Here is a 20584-nt window from a genome sequence, read left to right on the forward strand (position 1 = left end):
GGGGTTGAAACTGGATGATCATTGTGGTCCTTTCCAACCCAGGCCATTCTATGACTCTATGATTCCACTTTTCTGCCCCATGCTGAACTGGTCCTGGCCACACAAGCCTTTCCTGCAGGGCAAGTGCTCCAGCCTCACTGCCTCTGTAGCCTACAGTGAGCCCCTCGGGACGGGCAGCGTCACTCCTGTCTGCGATCCTAGAAAGGAGGCAGAGCCTGGATTAGGCCTGGAGCGTGCTGGGCAGAGGGGATCACCCCTGCTGCCCCCAGCCAGGGGGGAAGGACAGGAGAAGGTCTCCAAGGGCGAGCCACGGGCTGTCTTTGACCTGGTGTGGAAGGAACCAATGCACGCAGAGGGCAGGGCAGCAGTGCTGGCTTGTGGGGAGAGTCAGTAGGCCCGTGCCCCGCTGCCTCAGAGGAAGACATGGGTTTTGTTCAAGGTACCCCAGAGCTGTATGGATCTGGAGATTTGTCACGGCCGGGGCGACATGGAAAGACTTGACTAAAGCCTCAGACACTGCTGCGAAATGCCAAAAGTGAGCAGACATAATATAGGGAATGGAACGGACAGAGGCGCTGCGGAAAACCCGGATGCCACTGCTGGGATTGGAGTGCTGCAGATGATGATCGCCCACTGTGATGCCACTGGCACCGATACGCCTACGTGAGGGATAGTGACATACGCAGCAGTGGATTGTGACCTCTTGGCCCTCCCTGCTTGTAGCCGGGCACAGAGTCTCTCACTCTGGCTTGTGCCTGCACTCCAGCCGAGCGTGTCTGCGAGGTTTGGAGCGAGCAGCGAGGATAGCCTTGGTGCTGGTCTCGTGCTCTGGGAGCTGCTGACAGCCGCTCTCAGTGCTCGTCCCCAGAGCCACTGGAACTTCTTCCCCGCCCTGCCTGGCTCAGGCAGCCGGGGCACCCAGGAGGCCGCAGCAGCAAAGGGAACCGGTAAGGGGACGCCTCACCCTGGGCAGCTGGGAGGCTCTCCTTCCCGAGGGACCTGGGCACTTGCTCCTCCCCTGCCGGGGTCAGCGAGTGACCGTGGCCTCTCTTCCTTTCCTAGCGTGACCCCTGCTGCTGCAGCAGCGGGCTGAGGAGCAGCCCCTCATCCCTCGTGGTGCTCTCCTGCCCACCACAGCAGCTGGACAGCATGGCCAGTGAGCCGGACCACCGCTGCCCCATTTGCCTGGACACCATGGATGACGCCAGCTACGCGATGCCGTGCCTGCACCGCTTTTGCTTTGGCTGCATCCGTCGCTGGACCCAGAGCAGGCCCACGTGCCCCCTCTGCAATCGCCGGCTGAGGTCCATCTTGCACTCGGTGCGTGCGGACAACAGCTTTGAGGAGTTTGTTGTCAGACGGCCTGGGAGGGCCAGAAGAGCACCCCAACGCCAAAGAGGGGCGGTGCCCACCTGGGCGTCCATGTTCCGCCACCACCCATCTGTGCTCCGGCCCCTGCTGCCCTGGCTGCACCAGGAGATGACGCAGCTCTTTGGGGCTGACAGCATGGCAGCCTTTTCAGCCTTCCAGCTCGCCGTCTTTGGCCTGTGCTTCTTTGGCCTGGACGAGGGAGCGCTGACCCTGTGGCTGTTCAGCTCCCTGCGAAGCCACGCCGCCGTCTTTGTACGACGGCTCGCTGTCCAAGCTGTGCAGCTGTGCAGCGGGGAGGTGCGACGCCTGCTGGGCCTGGATGCCTCCCGTGCTGCCACAGGGCAGGAGGGCAGCCCTGCAGCTGCCCGCCGCACAGCTGCCTCCTCAGCAGAAGCTGCCGACCGCAGCCCGCAGCCCTCCGGCAGCAGCTGGGAAGCCAACGTGGAGGAGGAGCTTCCTGTCCCCTCAACCGCTGCCCTTAGTGAGGGTCCCAGCCAGCCTCCGTCCATCCTGGCTCCGCTGCGGACCGTCCAAGAAGCAGCCCAGGAGGAGCCGGAGGAGGCAGTGCCGGGTCCCTCGAGTGCCAGCACGGTCAGGGAGCGCTCACGCAGGGTGCCTCGGCGAGCCCCGAAGAGGAGGGCACACACCTCTGAGGCCTCTGCACCTCCTGCCAAGAGGCCACCCCGCCGGCAGCACTAGGACACCGCCCCAGCAGCTGGCGAGAACGGGGCCGGGCCTGCAGCTGGGGCACAACCAGCCCTCAGGGGTTGTCAGACCACAGAATGACACATGAATGACTGTGGATCTGTTGGAAGGGACCTCAAGAATCTCCAACCCCCCCGCCGCCACAGGCGGGGCCACCGACCTCCGCACGGAATAAATACTAGACCAGGCTGCCCAGGGCCCCATCCAACCTGGCCTTGAACACCTGCAGGGACGGGGCATCCACAACCTCTCCGGGCAGCCTGTGCCAGCACCTCACCATTCTTTCTCACAGTGAGGAACTTCCCCCCGACATCCAACCTAAATCTTCCCTCCTTCAACTGAAATCCATTTCCCCTTGCCCTGCTGTTCTCTACCCTTTCCAAGAGTTGACTCTGCAATAAAATTACAGAAAAGTCTCCGTGTTGCTACCAATGCCTCTGTCAGCGCTGCGCACGGCGGAGGTCTGACCTCTGCCAGACCCGGAGGCCTCCCATGCTGCTGTTATCGTTGCTTTAGAACCTCCCATAGCACACTGCAAGGGCAAATGTTGAGAGAGGAGGCACTGCTTTATTTCTACGCAGGGCACAAGGTGGATCACCTCCACCAGTCAAGCGCACCCGTGTCTTTACACTGCCTTCTGCTTACAGTCCCAAAGGTCTCACTCCACTCCTACCTATTACATATTGATCCCATTGATACATGGGTGACACAAGCAAAACTGAGTCTTCTGCACCTGCGCAGAGGTCTCGGGTCTCTGATGGTTGTTTGGGAAGGTGTCCCCCTCCTCACTTTGACCGTGTTTGGGCACAGGCTTTCTGAGGTGCTCTGCTCATGGAGAAGCGAAATTGCTTGCAACAGGTTCTTGGCAATACCCAGCAAAGGATTTGCAAGTAGGCCCATAGTCAGATACAGAAGGAAGAATGGTACTTGCTCAAGTGGAGAAGAGAAGGGGCTCTCTGGCCACGCAGCACTCCTTCACAGGAAGCTGCCTGGGTTTTGTTGCCCACTCTCCTGACTTCACCAAGAATCAACCTAGAACTCTATCGTTCTTGGGTCACTGTGCCCAAGGCGGCTTACGAGCCCCCTGTCTCCCGCCGGTCCTTCCCTGCTTTCTCTGTTTGTAAACAGAAGACTAGCGTGGCACTTCCCCCTGTAGGCTCTCTTGCCAGCTGTGTCTGGAAATTATCTTCCACACTCTCCAGGGATCTCCCAGACTTCTTCCTCTCGGCTGTACCTTATTTCCAGCAAACACCATTTGCTTCCCAAATCCTTCTTTACATTCTCCCCCTGACGTTGGCAAATGATGCCAAAATTCAACCTGAATTGTGTTTTGCTACTTCTACCACCGTTCCTCGGCAACATCAAAACCAAACATTTAGCGGCAGGAATTTCTTTTGAAAGCTAAACAGAACAAGCCAGTAGTTAACCTCCCACCCGTCGTCCTAGATTTTGAAAGATTCTCTTGGAAGCTGATGAACTAAATGAAGAAGGAAGATTTCTCCTCTTGCAGTGTGTAGATATTGTTGCAAATGAGGATGTCATTGCTGCATTTTTCAATGGGCAATGCTTTTCCTTCCTGGATTTGACTGTGTCCCCACAGGCTTGTGACAGTCGTGACTGGACTGTGCCCGCTCAGCTCTTCAAAACCTCCAGGCTTATGGATTCTGCTTGCTGGTGTGATTTTTCTGACTCCAGCCTGATCCTCCCAATGGCAGTTCGTGTCAACTGCCTCTTCCGATGCTGAGGAGAGCATTACAGAGGTTAAGATTGCAGGCAGGCTGGGCTGCAGTGATCGTGCCCTGGTGGAGTTTGTGATCTGGAGGAATGCAGGCCTGGCAAAAAACAGAGTCAGGACCCCCAACATCAGGAGAGTGAACTCCCGGCTGCTTAAGGAACTGCTGCGTAGGATCTCCTGGGAAAGTGTCCTTGAGGGCATAGGAACAGAACAGAGCTGGCAGCTCTTTAGGGACACCCTTCTGAGAATGCAAGAGCTCTCCATCCCCCAGCAGAAGAAACTGAGCAGAGGAGGCAGGCGACTGTCGTGGCTGTGCAAGGACCTGCAGCTTCAACTGAGGGAAAAGAGGGAAATGTGCAGGAAGTGGAAGCAGGGTTGTGTAGCCTTGGGGGAATATGGGGATGTTGTCCGCACGTGTAGAAATAAGATCAAGAAAGCCAAGGCACAGGTAGGGCTGACCTCAGCGAGGGGTGTGAAAAATAACAAGAAGGGGTTCTTCAGGTGCATAAGCAGGAGGAGACAGATCAAGGAGAGTGTTCCCCCTCTGATAAATGAGGATGGAGAGCTGGCTTCCTCAGGCATGAAAAAAGCTGAGGTGCTCAACAGGTGCTTTGCCTCGGTCTTCACTGGTCGTCAGGCTCCTCCCCATGTCTGCCAGGACCCTGAAACTCTAGGTGTGGGTGAGAGGAGCAGATCCCGTCCCACTGTAACAGCGGAACAAGTCTGAGACCCCCTCACGAAAGTGAATGCATTTAAGTCCGTGGGGCCGGGTGATATCCATCCTAGGGTTCTGAGAGAGATGGCTGATGTGGTTGTCGAGCCGCTCTCCATCACATTCGAATAATCATGGCTGTCTGGTGAAGTCCCCAGGGACTGGAAAAAGGGAAACATGACTCCCATTTTTAAGAAGGGGAGGAAGGAGGGTCCGCGGAACTACAGGCTGGTGAGCATCACCTCTGTGCCTGCGAAGATCACGGGGGAAATCCCCCTAGAAGCTTCGTTAAGGCACATACAAGACAAAGAGGTGATTTGAGACAGCCAGCATGGCTTCACCAAGGGCAGATCTTGCCTGACCAATCTGGGGGCCTTCTGTGATGGGGTGGGTGATGGCATCGGTGGATGGGGGAAGGGCGGTGGATGTCATCTGCCTGGACTTGTGTAAGGCCTTTGACATGGTCCCTCACCACATCCTTCTCTCTAAATTGGACAGGTGTGCATTTGAAGGATGGGCTGTTCCAGTGGATTAAGACTTGGTTGGCTGGACGCAGCCAAAGGGTTGTGATCAGTGGTTCTGTGTCAGGATGGAGGCCGGTCACAAGCGGTGTCCCTCAGGGGTCGGTCCTGGGACCGGCGCTCTTCAACATCTTCATCAATGACACAGACGATGGCATCGGGTGCCCCCTCAGCACGTTTGCGGATGACACCAAGCTGAGCGGCGCAGTCGATACGTTGGAAGGAAGGGAAGCCATCCAGAGGGACCTGGGCAGGCCGGAGAAGTGGGCCCACGAAAATCTCATGAGTCTAAAAAGGCCAAGTACAAGGTGTTGCACTTGGGCCAGGGCAATCCCAGGTGTCTCTACAGACTGGGGGAAGATCTCCTCGAGAGCAGCCCTGCAGAGAAGGACTTGGGGGTCCTGGTGGACGAGAAGCTGGGCATGAGCCGGCAGTGTGCACTTGCAGCCCAGAAGGCCAACTGTGTTCTGGGCTGCATTAAAAAAGGGAGTGGCCAGCAGGAAGAGGGAGGTGATTGTGCCCCTCTGCTCAGCTCTTGTGAGGCCCCACCTGGAGTACTGCGTCCAGGCCTGGGTACCCAGTACAGGAAGGGCGTGGAGCTCTTGGAGCGGGTCCAGAGTAGGGCCGTAGGGCCACTAAGACGATCGGAGGGCTGGAGCAGCTCTCCCGTGAGGAAAGGTTGAGGGAGCTGAGCTTGTTTAGTTTGGAGAAGAGAAGGCTCTGGGGAGACCTCATTGCGGCCTTCCAGTACTTGAAGGGAGCGTATAAACAGGACGGGGAATGGCTGTTTGCAAGGGTGGATAATGACAGGACAAGGGGGAATGGTTTTGAACTAAGACAGGAGAGATTTAGGTCAGATATTAGGAGCAAGTTTTCCACACAGAGGTTGGTGACGCACAGGAACGGGTTGCCCAAGGAGCTTGTGGATGCCCCATCCCTGGGTGCATCCAAGGCCAGGCTGGATGTGGCTCTGGGCAGCCTGGTCTAGTGGCTGGCAGCCCTGCTGTGGCAGGGGGGTTGAAACTGGATGATCATTGTGGTCCTTTCCAACCCAGGCCATTCTATGACTCTATGATTCCACTTTTCTGCCCCATGCTGAACTGGTCCTGGCCACACAAGCCTTTCCTGCAGGGCAAGTGCTCCAGCCTCACTGCCTCTGTAGCCTACAGTGAGCCCCTCGGGACGGGCAGCGTCACTCCTGTCTGCGATCCTAGAAAGGAGGCAGAGCCTGGATTAGGCCTGGAGCGTGCTGGGCAGAGGGGATCACCCCTGCTGCCCCCAGCCAGGGGGGAAGGACAGGAGAAGGTCTCCAAGGGCGAGCCACGGGCTGTCTTTGACCTGGTGTGGAAGGAACCAATGCACGCAGAGGGCAGGGCAGCAGTGCTGGCTTGTGGGGAGAGTCAGTAGGCCCGTGCCCCGCTGCCTCAGAGGAAGACATGGGTTTTGTTCAAGGTACCCCAGAGCTGTATGGATCTGGAGATTTGTCACGGCCGGGGCGACATGGAAAGACTTGACTAAAGCCTCAGACACTGCTGCGAAATGCCAAAAGTGAGCAGACATAATATAGGGAATGGAACGGACAGAGGCGCTGCGGAAAACCCGGATGCCACTGCTGGGATTGGAGTGCTGCAGATGATGATCGCCCACTGTGATGCCACTGGCACCGATACGCCTACGTGAGGGATAGTGACATACGCAGCAGTGGATTGTGACCTCTTGGCCCTCCCTGCTTGTAGCCGGGCACAGAGTCTCTCACTCTGGCTTGTGCCTGCACTCCAGCCGAGCGTGTCTGCGAGGTTTGGAGCGAGCAGCGAGGATAGCCTTGGTGCTGGTCTCGTGCTCTGGGAGCTGCTGACAGCCGCTCTCAGTGCTCGTCCCCAGAGCCACTGGAACTTCTTCCCCGCCCTGCCTGGCTCAGGCAGCCGGGGCACCCAGGAGGCCGCAGCAGCAAAGGGAACCGGTAAGGGGACGCCTCACCCTGGGCAGCTGGGAGGCTCTCCTTCCCGAGGGACCTGGGCACTTGCTCCTCCCCTGCCGGGGTCAGCGAGTGACCGTGGCCTCTCTTCCTTTCCTAGCGTGACCCCTGCTGCTGCAGCAGCGGGCTGAGGAGCAGCCCCTCATCCCTCGTGGTGCTCTCCTGCCCACCACAGCAGCTGGACAGCATGGCCAGTGAGCCGGACCACCGCTGCCCCATTTGCCTGGACACCATGGATGACGCCAGCTACGCGATGCCGTGCCTGCACCGCTTTTGCTTTGGCTGCATCCGTCGCTGGACCCAGAGCAGGCCCACGTGCCCCCTCTGCAATCGCCGGCTGAGGTCCATCTTGCACTCGGTGCGTGCGGACAACAGCTTTGAGGAGTTTGTTGTCAGACGGCCTGGGAGGGCCAGAAGAGCACCCCAACGCCAAAGAGGGGCGGTGCCCACCTGGGCGTCCATGTTCTGCCACCACCCATCTGTGCTCCGGCCCCTGCTGCCCTGGCTGCACCAGGAGATGAGGCAGCTCTTTGGGGCTGACAGCATGGCAGCCTTTTCAGCCTTCCAGCTCGCCGTCTTTGGCCTGTGCTGCTTTGGCCTGGACGAGGGAGCGCTGACCCTGTGGCTGTTCAGCTCCCTGCGAAGCCACGCCGCCGTCTTTGTACGACGGCTCGCTGTCCAAGCTGTGCAGCTGTGCAGCGGGGAGGTGCGACGCCTGCTGGGCCTGGATGCCTCCCGTGCTGCCACAGGGCAGGAGGGCAGCCCTGCAGCTGCCCGCGGCGCAGCTGCCTCCTCAACAGAAGCTGCCGACCGCAGCCCGCAGCCCTCCGGCAGCAGCTGGGAAGCCAACGTGGAGGAGGAGCTTCCTGTCCCCTCAACCGCTGCCCTTAGTGAGGGTCCCAGCCAGCCTCCGTCCATCCTGGCTCCGCTGCGGACGGTCCAAGAAGCAGCCCAGGAGGAGCTGGAGGAGGCAGTGCCGGGTCCCTCGAGTGCCAGCACGGTCAGGGAGCGCTCACGCAGGGTGCCTCGGCGAGCCCCGAAGAGGAGGGCACACACCTCTGAGGCCTCTGCACCTCCTGCCAAGAGGCCACCCCGCCGGCAGCACTAGGACACCGCCCCAGCAGCTGGCGAGAACGGGGCCGGGCCTGCAGCTGGGGCACAACCAGCCCTGGCACAACAACAGAATGATGCATTCTGTGGATGTTTTGGAAGGGACCTCAAGAATCTCCAACCCCCCCGCTGCCACAGGCGGGGCCACCAACCTCCGCACGGAATAAATACTAGACCAGGCTGCCCAGGGCCCCATCCAACCTGGCCTTGAACACCTGCAGGGACGGGGCATCCACAACCTCTCCGGGCAGCCTGTGCCAGCACCTCACCATTCTCACAGTGAGGAACTTCCCCCCGACATCCAACCTAAATCTTCCCTCCTTCAACTGAAAACCATTTCCCCTTGCCCTGCTGTTCTCTACCCTTTCCAAGAGTTGACTCTGCAATAAAATTACAGAAAAGTCTCCGTGTTGCTACCAATGCCTCTGTCAGCGCTGCGCACGGCGGAGGTCTGACCTCTGCCGGACCTGGAGGCCTCCCATGCTGCTGTTATCGTTGCTTTAGAACCTCCCATAGCACACTGCAAGGGCAAATGTTGAGAGAGGAGGCACTGCTTTATTTCTACGCAGGGCACAAGGTGGATCACCTCCACCAGTCAAGCGCACCCGTGTCTTTACACTGCCTTCTGCTTACAGTCCCAAAGGTCTCACTCCACTCCTACCTATTACATATTGATCCCATTGATACATGGGTGACACAAGCAAAACTGAGTCTTCTGCACCTGCGCAGAGGTCTCGGGGTCTCTGATGGTTGTTTGGGAAGGTGTCCCCCTCCTCACTTTGACCGTGTTTGGGCACAGGCTTTCTGAGGTGCTCTGCTCATGGAGAAGCGAAATTGCTTGCGACAGGTTCTTGGCAATACCCAGCAAAGGATTTGCAAGTAGGCCCATAGTCAGATACAGAAGGAAGAATGGTACTTGCTCAAGTGGAGAAGAGAAGGGGCTCTCTGGCCACGCAGCACTCCTTCACAGGAAGCTGCCTGGGTTTTGTTGCCCACTCTCCTGACTTCACCAAGAATCAACCTAGAACTCTATCGTTCTTGGGTCACTGTGCCCAAGGCGGCTTACGAGCCCCCTGTCTCCCGCCGGTCCTTCCCTGCTTTCTCTGTTTGTAAACAGAAGACTAGCGTGGCACTTCCCCCTGTAGGCTCTCTTGCCAGCTGTGTCTGGAAATTATCTTCCACACTCTCCAGGGATCTCCCAGACTTCTTCCTCTCGGCTGTACTGTATTTCCAGCAAACACCATTTGCTTCCCAAATCCTTCTTTACATTCTCCCCCTGATTTTGGCAAATGATGCCAAAATTCAACCTGAATTGTGTTTTGCTACTTCTACCACCGTTCCTCGGCAACATCAAAACCAAACATTTAGCGGCAGGAATTTCTTTTGAAAGCTAAACAGAACAAGCCAGTAGTTAACCTCCCACCCGTCGTCCTAGATTTTGAAAGATTCTCTTGGAAGCTGATGAACTAAATGAAGAAGGAAGATTTCTCCTCTTGCAGTGTGTAGATATTGTTGCAAATGAGGATGTCATTGCTGCATTTTTCAATGGGCAATGCTTTTCCTTCCTGGATTTGACTGTGTCCCCACAGGCTTGTGACAGTTGTGACTGGACTGTGCCCACTCAGCTCTTCAAAACCTCCAGGCTTATGGATTCTGCTTGCTGGTGTGATTTTTCTGACTCCAGCCTGATCCTCCCAATGGCAGTTCGTGTCAACTGCCTCTTCCGATGCTGAGGAGAGCATTACAGAGGTTAAGATTGCAGGCAGGCTGGGCTGCAGTGATCGTGCCCTGGTGGAGTTTGTGATCTGGAGGAATGCAGGCCTGGCAAAAAACAGAGTCAGGACCCCCAACATCAGGAGAGTGAACTCCCGGCTGCTTAAGGAACTGCTGCGTAGGATCTCCTGGGAAAGTGTCCTTGAGGGCATAGGAACAGAACAGAGCTGGCAGCTCTTTAGGGACACCCTTCTGAGAACGCAAGAGCTCTCCATCCCCCAGCAGAAGAAACTGAGCAGAGGAGGCAGGCGACTGCCGTGGCTGTGCAAGGACCTGCAGCTTCAACTGAGGGAAAAGAGGGAAATGTGCAGGAAGTGGAAGCAGGGTTGTGTAGCCTTGGGGGAATATGGGGATGTTGTCCGCACGTGTAGAAATAAGATCAAGAAAGCCAAGGCACAGGTAGGGCTGACCTCAGCGAGGGGTGTGAAAAATAACAAGAAGGGGTTCTTCAGGTGCATAAGCAGGAGGAGACAGATCAAGGAGAGTGTTCCCCCTCTGATAAATGAGGATGGAGAGCTGGCTTCCTCAGGCATGAAAAAAGCTGAGGTGCTCAACAGGTGCTTTGCCTCGGTCTTCACTGGTCGTCAGGCTCCTCCCCATGTCTGCCAGGACCCTGAAACTCTAGGTGTGGGTGAGAGGAGCAGATCCCGTCCCACTGTAACAGCGGAACAAGTCTGAGACCCCCTCACGAAAGTGAATGCATTTAAGTCCGTGGGGCCGGGTGATATCCATCCTAGGGTTCTGAGAGAGATGGCTGATGTGGTTGTCGAGCCGCTCTCCATCACATTCGAATAATCATGGCTGTCTGGTGAAGTCCCCAGGGACTGGAAAAAGGGAAACATGACTCCCATTTTTAAGAAGGGGAGGAAGGAGGGTCCGCGGAACTACAGGCTGGTGAGCATCACCTCTGTGCCTGCGAAGATCACGGGGGAAATCCCCCTAGAAGCTTCGTTAAGGCACATACAAGACAAAGAGGTGATTTGAGACAGCCAGCATGGCTTCACCAAGGGCAGATCTTGCCTGACCAATCTGGGGGCCTTCTGTGATGGGGTGGGTGATGGCATCGGTGGATGGGGGAAGGGCGGTGGATGTCATCTGCCTGGACTTGTGTAAGGCCTTTGACATGGTCCCTCACCACATCCTTCTCTCTAAATTGGACAGGTGTGCATTTGAAGGATGGGCTGTTCCATGGATTAAGACTTGGTTGGCTGGACGCAGCCAAAGGGTTGTGATCAGTGGTTCTGTGTCAGGATGGAGGCCGGTCACAAGCGGTGTCCCTCAGGGGTCGGTCCTGGGACCGGCGCTCTTCAACATCTTCATCAATGACACAGACGATGGCATCGGGTGCCCCCTCAGCACGTTTGCGGATGACACCAAGCTGAGCGGCGCAGTCGATACGTTGGAAGGAAGGGAAGCCATCCAGAGGGACCTGGGCAGGCCGGAGAAGTGGGCCCACGAAAATCTCATGAGTCTAAAAAGGCCAAGTACAAGGTGTTGCACTTGGGCCAGGGCAATCCCAGGTGTCTCTACAGACTGGGGGAAGATCTCCTCGAGAGCAGCCCTGCAGAGAAGGACTTGGGGGTCCTGGTGGACGAGAAGCTGGGCATGAGCCGGCAGCGTGCACTTGCAGCCCAGAAGGCCAACTGTGTTCTGGGCTGCATTAAAAAAGGGAGTGGCCAGCAGGAAGAGGGAGGTGATTGTGCCCCTCTGCTCAGCTCTTGTGAGGCCCCACCTGGAGTACTGCGTCCAGGCCTGGGTCCCCAGTACAGGAAGGGCGTGGAGCTCTTGGAGCGGGTCCAGAGTAGGGCCGTAGGGCCACTAAGACGATCGGAGGGCTGGAGCAGCTCTCCCGTGAGGAAAGGTTGAGGGAGCTGAGCTTGTTTAGTTTGGAGAAGAGAAGGCTCTGGGGAGACCTCATTGCGGCCTTCCAGTACTTGCAGGGAGCGTATAAACAGGAGGGGGAATGGCTGTTTGCGAGGGTGGATAATGACAGGACAAGGGGGAATGGTTTTGAACTAAGACAGGAAAGATTTAGGTCAGATATTAGGGGCAAGTTTTCCACACAGAGGTTGGTGACGCACAGGAACGGGTTGCCCAAGGAGCTTGTGGATGCCCCATCCCTGGGTGCATCCAAGGCCAGGCTGGATGTGGCTCTGGGCAGCCTGGTCTAGTGGCTGGCAGCCCTGCTGTGGCAGGGGGGTTGAAACTGGATGATCATTGTGGTCCTTTCCAACCCAGGCCATTCTATGACTCTATGATTCCACTTTTCTGCCCCATGCTGAACTGGTCCTGGCCACACAAGCCTTTCCTGCAGGGCAAGTGCTCCAGCCTCACTGCCTCTGTAGCCTACAACGAGCCCCTCGGGACGGGCAGCGTCACTCCTGTCTGCGATCCTAGAAAGCAGGCAGAGCCTGGATTAGGCCTGGAGCGTGCTGGGCAGAGGGGATCACCCCTGCTGCCCCCAGCCAGGGGGGAAGGACAGGAGAAGGTCTCCAAGGGCGAGCCACGGGCTGTCTTTGACCTGGTGTGGAAGGAACCAATGCACGCAGAGGGCAGGGCAGCAGTGCTGGCTTGTGGGGAGAGTCAGTAGGCCCGTGCCCCGCTGCCTCAGAGGAAGACATGGGTTTTGTTCAAGGTACCCCAGAGCTGTATGGATCTGGAGATTTGTCACGGCCGGGGCGACATGGAAAGACTTGACTAAAGCCTCAGACACTGCTGCGAAATGCCAAAAGTGAGCAGACATAATATAGGGAATGGAACGGACAGAGGCGCTGCGGAAAACCCGGATGCCACTGCTGGGATTGGAGTGCTGCAGATGATGATCGCCCACTGTGATGCCACTGGCACCGATACGCCTACGTGAGGGATAGTGACATACGCAGCAGTGGATTGTGACCTCTTGGCCCTCCCTGCTTGTAGCCGGGCACAGAGTCTCTCACTCTGGCTTGTGCCTGCACTCCAGCCGAGCGTGTCTGCGAGGTTTGGAGCGAGCAGCGAGGATAGCCTTGGTGCTGGTCTCGTGCTCTGGGAGCTGCTGACAGCCGCTCTCAGTGCTCGTCCCCAGAGCCACTGGAACTTCTTCCCCGCCCTGCCTGGCTCAGGCAGCCGGGGCACCCAGGAGGCCGCAGCAGCAAAGGGAACCGGTAAGGGGACGCCTCACCCTGGGCAGCTGGGAGGCTCTCCTTCCCGAGGGACCTGGGCACTTGCTCCTCCCCTGCCGGGGTCAGCGAGTGACCGTGGCCTCTCTTCCTTTCCTAGCGTGACCCCTGCTGCTGCAGCAGCGGGCTGAGGAGCAGCCCCTCATCCCTCGTGGTGCTCTCCTGCCCACCACAGCAGCTGGACAGCATGGCCAGTGAGCCGGACCACCGCTGCCCCATTTGCCTGGACACCATGGATGACGCCAGCTACGCGATGCCGTGCCTGCACCGCTTTTGCTTTGGCTGCATCCGTCGCTGGACCCAGAGCAGGCCCACGTGCCCCCTCTGCAATCGCCGGCTGAGGTCCATCTTGCACTCGGTGCGTGCGGACAACAGCTTTGAGGAGTTTGTTGTCAGACGGCCTGGGAGGGCCAGAAGAGCACCCCAACGCCAAAGAGGGGCGGTGCCCACCTGGGCGTCCATGTTCTGCCACCACCCATCTGTGCTCCGGCCCCTGCTGCCCTGGCTGCACCAGGAGATGAGGCAGCTCTTTGGGGCTGACAGCATGGCAGCCTTTTCAGCCTTCCAGCTCGCCGTCTTTGGCCTGTGCTGCTTTGGCCTGGACGAGGGAGCGCTGACCCTGTGGCTGTTCAGCTCCCTGCGAAGCCACGCCGCCGTCTTTGTACGACGGCTCGCTGTCCAAGCTGTGCAGCTGTGCAGCGGGGAGGTGCGACGCCTGCTGGGCCTGGATGCCTCCCGTGCTGCCACAGGGCAGGAGGGCAGCCCTGCAGCTGCCCGCGGCGCAGCTGCCTCCTCAACAGAAGCTGCCGACCGCAGCCCGCAGCCCTCCGGCAGCAGCTGGGAAGCCAACGTGGAGGAGGAGCTTCCTGTCCCCTCAACCGCTGCCCTTAGTGAGGGTCCCAGCCAGCCTCCGTCCATCCTGGCTCCGCTGCGGACCGTCCAAGAAGCAGCCCAGGAGGAGCCGGAGGAGGCAGTGCCGGGTCCCTCGAGTGCCAGCACGGTCAGGGAGCGCTCACGCAGGGTGCCTCGGCGAGCCCCGAAGAGGAGGGCACACACCTCTGAGGCCTCTGCACCTCCTGCCAAGAGGCCACCCCGCCGGCAGCACTAGGACACCGCCCCAGCAGCTGGCGAGAACGGGGCCGGGCCTGCAGCTGGGGCACAACCAGCCCTGGCACAACAACAGAATGATGCATTCTGTGGATGTTTTGGAAGGGACCTCAAGAATCTCCAACCCCCCCGCTGCCACAGGCGGGGCCACCAACCTCCGCACGGAATAAATACTAGACCAGGCTGCCCAGGGCCCCATCCAACCTGGCCTTGAACACCTGCAGGGACGGGGCATCCACAACCTCTCCGGGCAGCCTGTGCCAGCACCTCACCATTCTTTCTCACAGTGAGGAACTTCCCCCCGACATCCAACCTAAATCTTCCCTCCTTCAACTGAAAACCATTTCCCCTTGCCCTGCTGTTCTCTACCCTTTCCAAGAGTTGACTCTGCAATAAAATTACAGAAAAGTCTCCGTGTTGCTACCAATGCCTCTGTCAGCGCTGCGCACGGCGGAGGTCTGACCTCTGCCGGACCTGGAGGCCTCCCATGCTGCTGTTATCGTTGCTTTAGAACCTCCCATAGCACACTGCAAGGGCAAATGTTGAGAGAGGAGGCACTGCTTTATTTCTACGCAGGGCACAAGGTGGATCACCTCCACCAGTCAAGCGCACCCGTGTCTTTACACTGCCTTCTGCTTACAGTCCCAAAGGTCTCACTCCACTCCTACCTATTACATATTGATCCCATTGATACATGGGTGACACAAGCAAAACTGAGTCTTCTGCACCTGCGCAGAGGTCTCGGGGTCTCTGATGGTTGTTTGGGAAGGTGTCCCCCTCCTCACTTTGACCGTGTTTGGGCACAGGCTTTCTGAGGTGCTCTGCTCATGGAGAAGCGAAATTGCTTGCGACAGGTTCTTGGCAATACCCAGCAAAGGATTTGCAAGTAGGCCCATAGTCAGATACAGAAGGAAGAATGGTACTTGCTCAAGTGGAGAAGAGAAGGGGCTCTCTGGCCACGCAGCACTCCTTCACAGGAAGCTGCCTGGGTTTTGTTGCCCACTCTCCTGACTTCACCAAGAATCAACCTAGAACTCTATCGTTCTTGGGTCACTGTGCCCAAGGCGGCTTACGAGCCCCCTGTCTCCCGCCGGTCCTTCCCTGCTTTCTCTGTTTGTAAACAGAAGACTAGCGTGGCACTTCCCCCTGTAGGCTCTCTTGCCAGCTGTGTCTGGAAATTATCTTCCACACTCTCCAGGGATCTCCCAGACTTCTTCCTCTCGGCTGTACTGTATTTCCAGCAAACACCATTTGCTTCCCAAATCCTTCCTTACATTCTCCCCCTGACGTTGGCAAATGATGCCAAAATTCAACCTGAATTGTGTTTTGCTACTTCTACCACCGTTCCTCGGCAACATCAAAACCAAACATTTAGCGGCAGGAATTTCTTTTGAAAGCTAAACAGAACAAGCCAGTAGTTAACCTCCCACCCGTCGTCCTAGATTTTGAAAGATTCTCTTGGAAGCTGATGAACTAAATGAAGAAGGAAGATTTCTCCTCTTGCAGTGTGTAGATATTGTTGCAAATGAGGATGTCATTGCTGCATTTTTCAATGGGCAATGCTTTTCCTTCCTGGATTTGACTGTGTCCCCACAGGCTTGTGACAGTCGTGACTGGACTGTGCCCGCTCAGCTCTTCAAAACCTCCAGGCTTATGGATTCTGCTTGCTGGTGTGATTTTTCTGACTCCAGCCTGATCCTCCCAATGGCAGTTCGTGTCAACTGCCTCTTCCGATGCTGAGGAGAGCATTACAGAGGTTAAGATTGCAGGCAGGCTGGGCTGCAGTGATCGTGCCCTGGTGGAGTTTGTGATCTGGAGGAATGCAGGCCTGGCAAAAAACAGAGTCAGGACCCCCAACATCAGGAGAGTGAACTCCCGGCTGCTTAAGGAACTGCTGCGTAGGATCTCCTGGGAAAGTGTCCTTGAGGGCATAGGAACAGAACAGAGCTGGCAGCTCTTTAGGGACACCCTTCTGAGAACGCAAGAGCTCTCCATCCCCCAGCAGAAGAAACTGAGCAGAGGAGGCAGGCGACTGTCGTGGCTGTGCAAGGACCTGCAGCTTCAACTGAGGGAAAAGAGGGAAATGTGCAGGAAGTGGAAGCAGGGTTGTGTAGCCTTGGGGGAATATGGGGATGTTGTCCGCACGTGTAGAAATAAGATCAAGAAAGCCAAGGCACAGGTAGGGCTGACCTCAGCGAGGGGTGTGAAAAATAACAAGAAGGGGTTCTTCAGGTGCATAAGCAGGAGGAGACAGATCAAGGAGAGTGTTCCCCCTCTGATAAATGAGGATGGAGAGCTGGCTTCCTCAGGCATGAAAAAAGCTGAGGTGCTCAACAGGTGCTTTGCCTCGGTCTTCACTGGTCGTCAGGCTCCTCCCCATGTCTGCCAGGACCCTGAAACTCTAGGTGTGGGTGAGAGGAGCAGATCCCGTCCCACTGTAACAGCGGAACAAGTCTGAGACCCCCTCACGAAAGTGAATGCATTTAAGTCCGTGGGCCGGGTGATATCCATCCTAGGGTTCTGAGAGAGATGGCTGATGTGGTTGTCGAGCCGCTCTCCATCACATTCGAATAATCATGGCTGTCTGGTGAAGTCCCCAGGGACTGGAAAAAGGGAAACATGACTCCCATTTTTAAGAAGGGGAGGAAGGAGGGTCCGCGGAACTACAGGCTGGTGAGCATCACCTCTGTGCCTGCGAAGATCACGGGGGAAATCCCCCTAGAAGCTTCGTTAAGGCACATACAAGACAAAGAGGTGATTTGAGACAGCCAGCATGGCTTCACCAAGGGCAGATCTTGCCTGACCAATCTGGGGGCCTTCTGTGATGGGGTGGGTGATGGCATCGGTGGATGGGGGAAGGGCGGTGGATGTCATCTGCCTGGACTTGTGTAAGGCCTTTGACATGGTCCCTCACCACATCCTTCTCTCTAAATTGGACAGGTGTGCATTTGAAGGATGGGCTGTTCCATGGATTAAGACTTGGTTGGCTGGACGCAGCCAAAGGGTTGTGATCAGTGGTTCTGTGTCAGGATGGAGGCCGGTCACAAGCGGTGTCCCTCAGGGGTCGGTCCTGGGACCGGCGCTCTTCAACATCTTCATCAATGACACAGACGATGGCATCGGGTGCCCCCTCAGCACGTTTGCGGATGACACCAAGCTGAGCGGCGCAGTCGATACGTTGGAAGGAAGGGAAGCCATCCAGAGGGACCTGGGCAGGCCGGAGAAGTGGGCCCACGAAAATCTCATGAGTCTAAAAAGGCCAAGTACAAGGTGTTGCACTTGGGCCAGGGCAATCCCAGGTGTCTCTACAGACTGGGGGAAGATCTCCTCGAGAGCAGCCCTGCAGAGAAGGACTTGGGGGTCCTGGTGGACGAGAAGCTGGGCATGAGCCGGCAGCGTGCACTTGCAGCCCAGAAGGCCAACTGTGTTCTGGGCTGCATTAAAAAAGGGAGTGGCCAGCAGGAAGAGGGAGGTGATTGTGCCCCTCTGCTCAGCTCTTGTGAGGCCCCACCTGGAGTACTGCGTCCAGGCCTGGGTCCCCAGTACAGGAAGGGCGTGGAGCTCTTGGAGCGGGTCCAGAGTAGGGCCGTAGGGCCACTAAGACGATCGGAGGGCTGGAGCAGCTCTCCCGTGAGGAAAGGTTGAGGGAGCTGAGCTTGTTTAGTTTGGAGAAGAGAAGGCTCTGGGGAGACCTCATTGCGGCCTTCCAGTACTTGCAGGGAGCGTATAAACAGGAGGGGGAATGGCTGTTTGCGAGGGTGGATAATGACAGGACAAGGGGGAATGGTTTTGAACTAAGACAGGAAAGATTTAGGTCAGATATTAGGGGCAAGTTTTCCACACAGAGGTTGGTGACGCACAGGAACGGGTTGCCCAAGGAGCTTGTGGATGCCCCATCCCTGGGTGCATCCAAGGCCAGGCTGGATGTGGCTCTGGGCAGCCTGGTCTAGTGGCTGGCAGCCCTGCTGTGGCAGGGGGGTTGAAACTGGATGATCATTGTGGTCCTTTCCAACCCAGGCCATTCTATGACTCTATGATTCCACTTTTCTGCCCCATGCTGAACTGGTCCTGGCCACACAAGCCTTTCCTGCAGGGCAAGTGCTCCAGCCTCACTGCCTCTGTAGCCTACAACGAGCCCCTCGGGACGGGCAGCGTCACTCCTGTCTGCGATCCTAGAAAGCAGGCAGAGCCTGGATTAGGCCTGGAGCGTGCTGGGCAGAGGGGATCACCCCTGCTGCCCCCAGCCAGGGGGGAAGGACAGGAGAAGGTCTCCAAGGGCGAGCCACGGGCTGTCTTTGACCTGGTGTGGAAGGAACCAATGCACGCAGAGGGCAGGGCAGCAGTGCTGGCTTGTGGGGAGAGTCAGTAGGCCCGTGCCCCGCTGCCTCAGAGGAAGACATGGGTTTTGTTCAAGGTACCCCAGAGCTGTATGGATCTGGAGATTTGTCACGGCCGGGGCGACATGGAAAGACTTGACTAAAGCCTCAGACACTGCTGCGAAATGCCAAAAGTGAGCAGACATAATATAGGGAATGGAACGGACAGAGGCGCTGCGGAAAACCCGGATGCCACTGCTGGGATTGGAGTGCTGCAGATGATGATCGCCCACTGTGATGCCACTGGCACCGATACGCCTACGTGAGGGATAGTGACATACGCAGCAGTGGATTGTGACCTCTTGGCCCTCCCTGCTTGTAGCCGGGCACAGAGTCTCTCACTCTGGCTTGTGCCTGCACTCCAGCCGAGCGTGTCTGCGAGGTTTGGAGCGAGCAGCGAGGATAGCCTTGGTGCTGGTCTCGTGCTCTGGGAGCTGCTGACAGCCGCTCTCAGTGCTCGTCCCCAGAGCCACTGGAACTTCTTCCCCGCCCTGCCTGGCTCAGGCAGCCGGGGCACCCAGGAGGCCGCAGCAGCAAAGGGAACCGGTAAGGGGACGCCTCACCCTGGGCAGCTGGGAGGCTCTCCTTCCCGAGGGACCTGGGCACTTGCTCCTCCCCTGCCGGGGTCAGCGAGTGACCGTGGCCTCTCTTCCTTTCCTAGCGTGACCCCTGCTGCTGCAGCAGCGGGCTGAGGAGCAGCCCCTCATCCCTCGTGGTGCTCTCCTGCCCACCACAGCAGCTGGACAGCATGGCCAGTGAGCCGGACCACCGCTGCCCCATTTGCCTGGACACCATGGATGACGCCAGCTACGCGATGCCGTGCCTGCACCGCTTTTGCTTTGGCTGCATCCGTCGCTGGACCCAGAGCAGGCCCACGTGCCCCCTCTGCAATCGCCGGCTGAGGTCCATCTTGCACTCGGTGCGTGCGGACAACAGCTTTGAGGAGTTTGTTGTCAGACGGCCTGGGAGGGCCAGAAGAGCACCCCAACGCCAAAGAGGGGCGGTGCCCACCTGGGCGTCCATGTTCTGCCACCACCCATCTGTGCTCCGGCCCCTGCTGCCCTGGCTGCACCAGGAGATGAGGCAGCTCTTTGGGGCTGACAGCATGGCAGCCTTTTCAGCCTTCCAGCTCGCCGTCTTTGGCCTGTGCTGCTTTGGCCTGGACGAGGGAGCGCTGACCCTGTGGCTGTTCAGCTCCCTGCGAAGCCACGCCGCCGTCTTTGTACGACGGCTCGCTGTCCAAGCTGTGCAGCTGTGCAGCGGGGAGGTGCGACGCCTGCTGGGCCTGGATGCCTCCCGTGCTGCCACAGGGCAGGAGGGCAGCCCTGCAGCTGCCCGCGGCGCAGCTGCCTCCTCAACAGAAGCTGCCGACCGCAGCCCGCAGCCCTCCGGCAGCAGCTGGGAAGCCAACGTGGAGGAGGAGCTTCCTGTCCCCTCAACCGCTGCCCTTAGTGAGGGTCCCAGCCAGCCTCCGTCCATCCTGGCTCCGCTGCGGACCGTCCAAGAAGCAGCCCAGGAGGAGCCGGAGGAGGCAGTGCCGGGTCCCTCGAGTGCCAGCACGGTCAGGGAGCGCTCACGCAGGGTGCCTCGGCGAGCCCCGAAGAGGAGGGCACACACCTCTGAGGCCTCTGCACCTCCTGCCAAGAGGCCACCCCGCCGGCAGCACTAGGACACCGCCCCAGCAGCTGGCGAGAACGGGGCCGGGCCTGCAGCTGGGGCACAACCAGCCCTGGCACAACAACAGAATGATGCATTCTGTGGATGTTTTGGAAGGGACCTCAAGAATCTCCAACCCCCCCGCTGCCACAGGCGGGGCCACCAACCTCCGCACGGAATAAATACTAGACCAGGCTGCCCAGGGCCCCATCCAACCTGGCCTTGAACACCTGCAGGGACGGGGCATCCACAACCTCTCCGGGCAGCCTGTGCCAGCACCTCACCATTCTTTCTCACAGTGAGGAACTTCCCCCCGACATCCAACCTAAATCTTCCCTCCTTCAACTGAAAACCATTTCCCCTTGCCCTGCTGTTCTCTACCCTT

The 20584-nt window shown here is 58.0% G+C and overlaps 4 protein-coding genes across 4 annotated transcripts; all 4 read left to right on the forward strand.

Moving 5' to 3' along the window:
- The first annotated feature begins 679 nt into the window (after nt 1–679).
- LOC121108289 lies at nt 680–2482 on the forward strand. The gene is made up of 2 exons (XM_040655830.1): nt 680–947; nt 1063–2482. The coding sequence occupies exon 2, from the start codon at nt 1150–1152 to the stop codon at nt 2068–2070; it is 921 nt and encodes a 306-aa protein (XP_040511764.1). The 5' UTR covers nt 680–947; nt 1063–1149; the 3' UTR covers nt 2071–2482.
- Nucleotides 2483–6736: 4254 nt separating this feature from the next.
- LOC121108290 lies at nt 6737–8518 on the forward strand. Its single transcript, XM_040655831.1, has 2 exons — nt 6737–7004; nt 7120–8518. The coding sequence occupies exon 2, from the start codon at nt 7207–7209 to the stop codon at nt 8125–8127; it is 921 nt and encodes a 306-aa protein (XP_040511765.1). The 5' UTR covers nt 6737–7004; nt 7120–7206; the 3' UTR covers nt 8128–8518.
- A 4259-nt stretch (nt 8519–12777) lies between these two features.
- LOC121108291 lies at nt 12778–14540 on the forward strand. Its single transcript, XM_040655832.1, has 2 exons — nt 12778–13045; nt 13161–14540. Exon 2 carries the CDS (start codon nt 13248–13250, stop codon nt 14166–14168), a length of 921 nt encoding a protein of 306 aa, XP_040511766.1. The 5' UTR covers nt 12778–13045; nt 13161–13247; the 3' UTR covers nt 14169–14540.
- A 4281-nt stretch (nt 14541–18821) lies between these two features.
- On the forward strand, nt 18822–20584 carry LOC121108469. The gene is made up of 2 exons (XM_040656175.1): nt 18822–19089; nt 19205–20584. The coding sequence occupies exon 2, from the start codon at nt 19292–19294 to the stop codon at nt 20210–20212; it is 921 nt and encodes a 306-aa protein (XP_040512109.1). The 5' UTR covers nt 18822–19089; nt 19205–19291; the 3' UTR covers nt 20213–20584.

This window comes from Gallus gallus, chromosome Z, assembly GCF_016699485.2.
Source record: "Gallus gallus isolate bGalGal1 chromosome Z, bGalGal1.mat.broiler.GRCg7b, whole genome shotgun sequence".
NCBI lineage: Eukaryota > Metazoa > Chordata > Aves > Galliformes > Phasianidae > Gallus > Gallus gallus.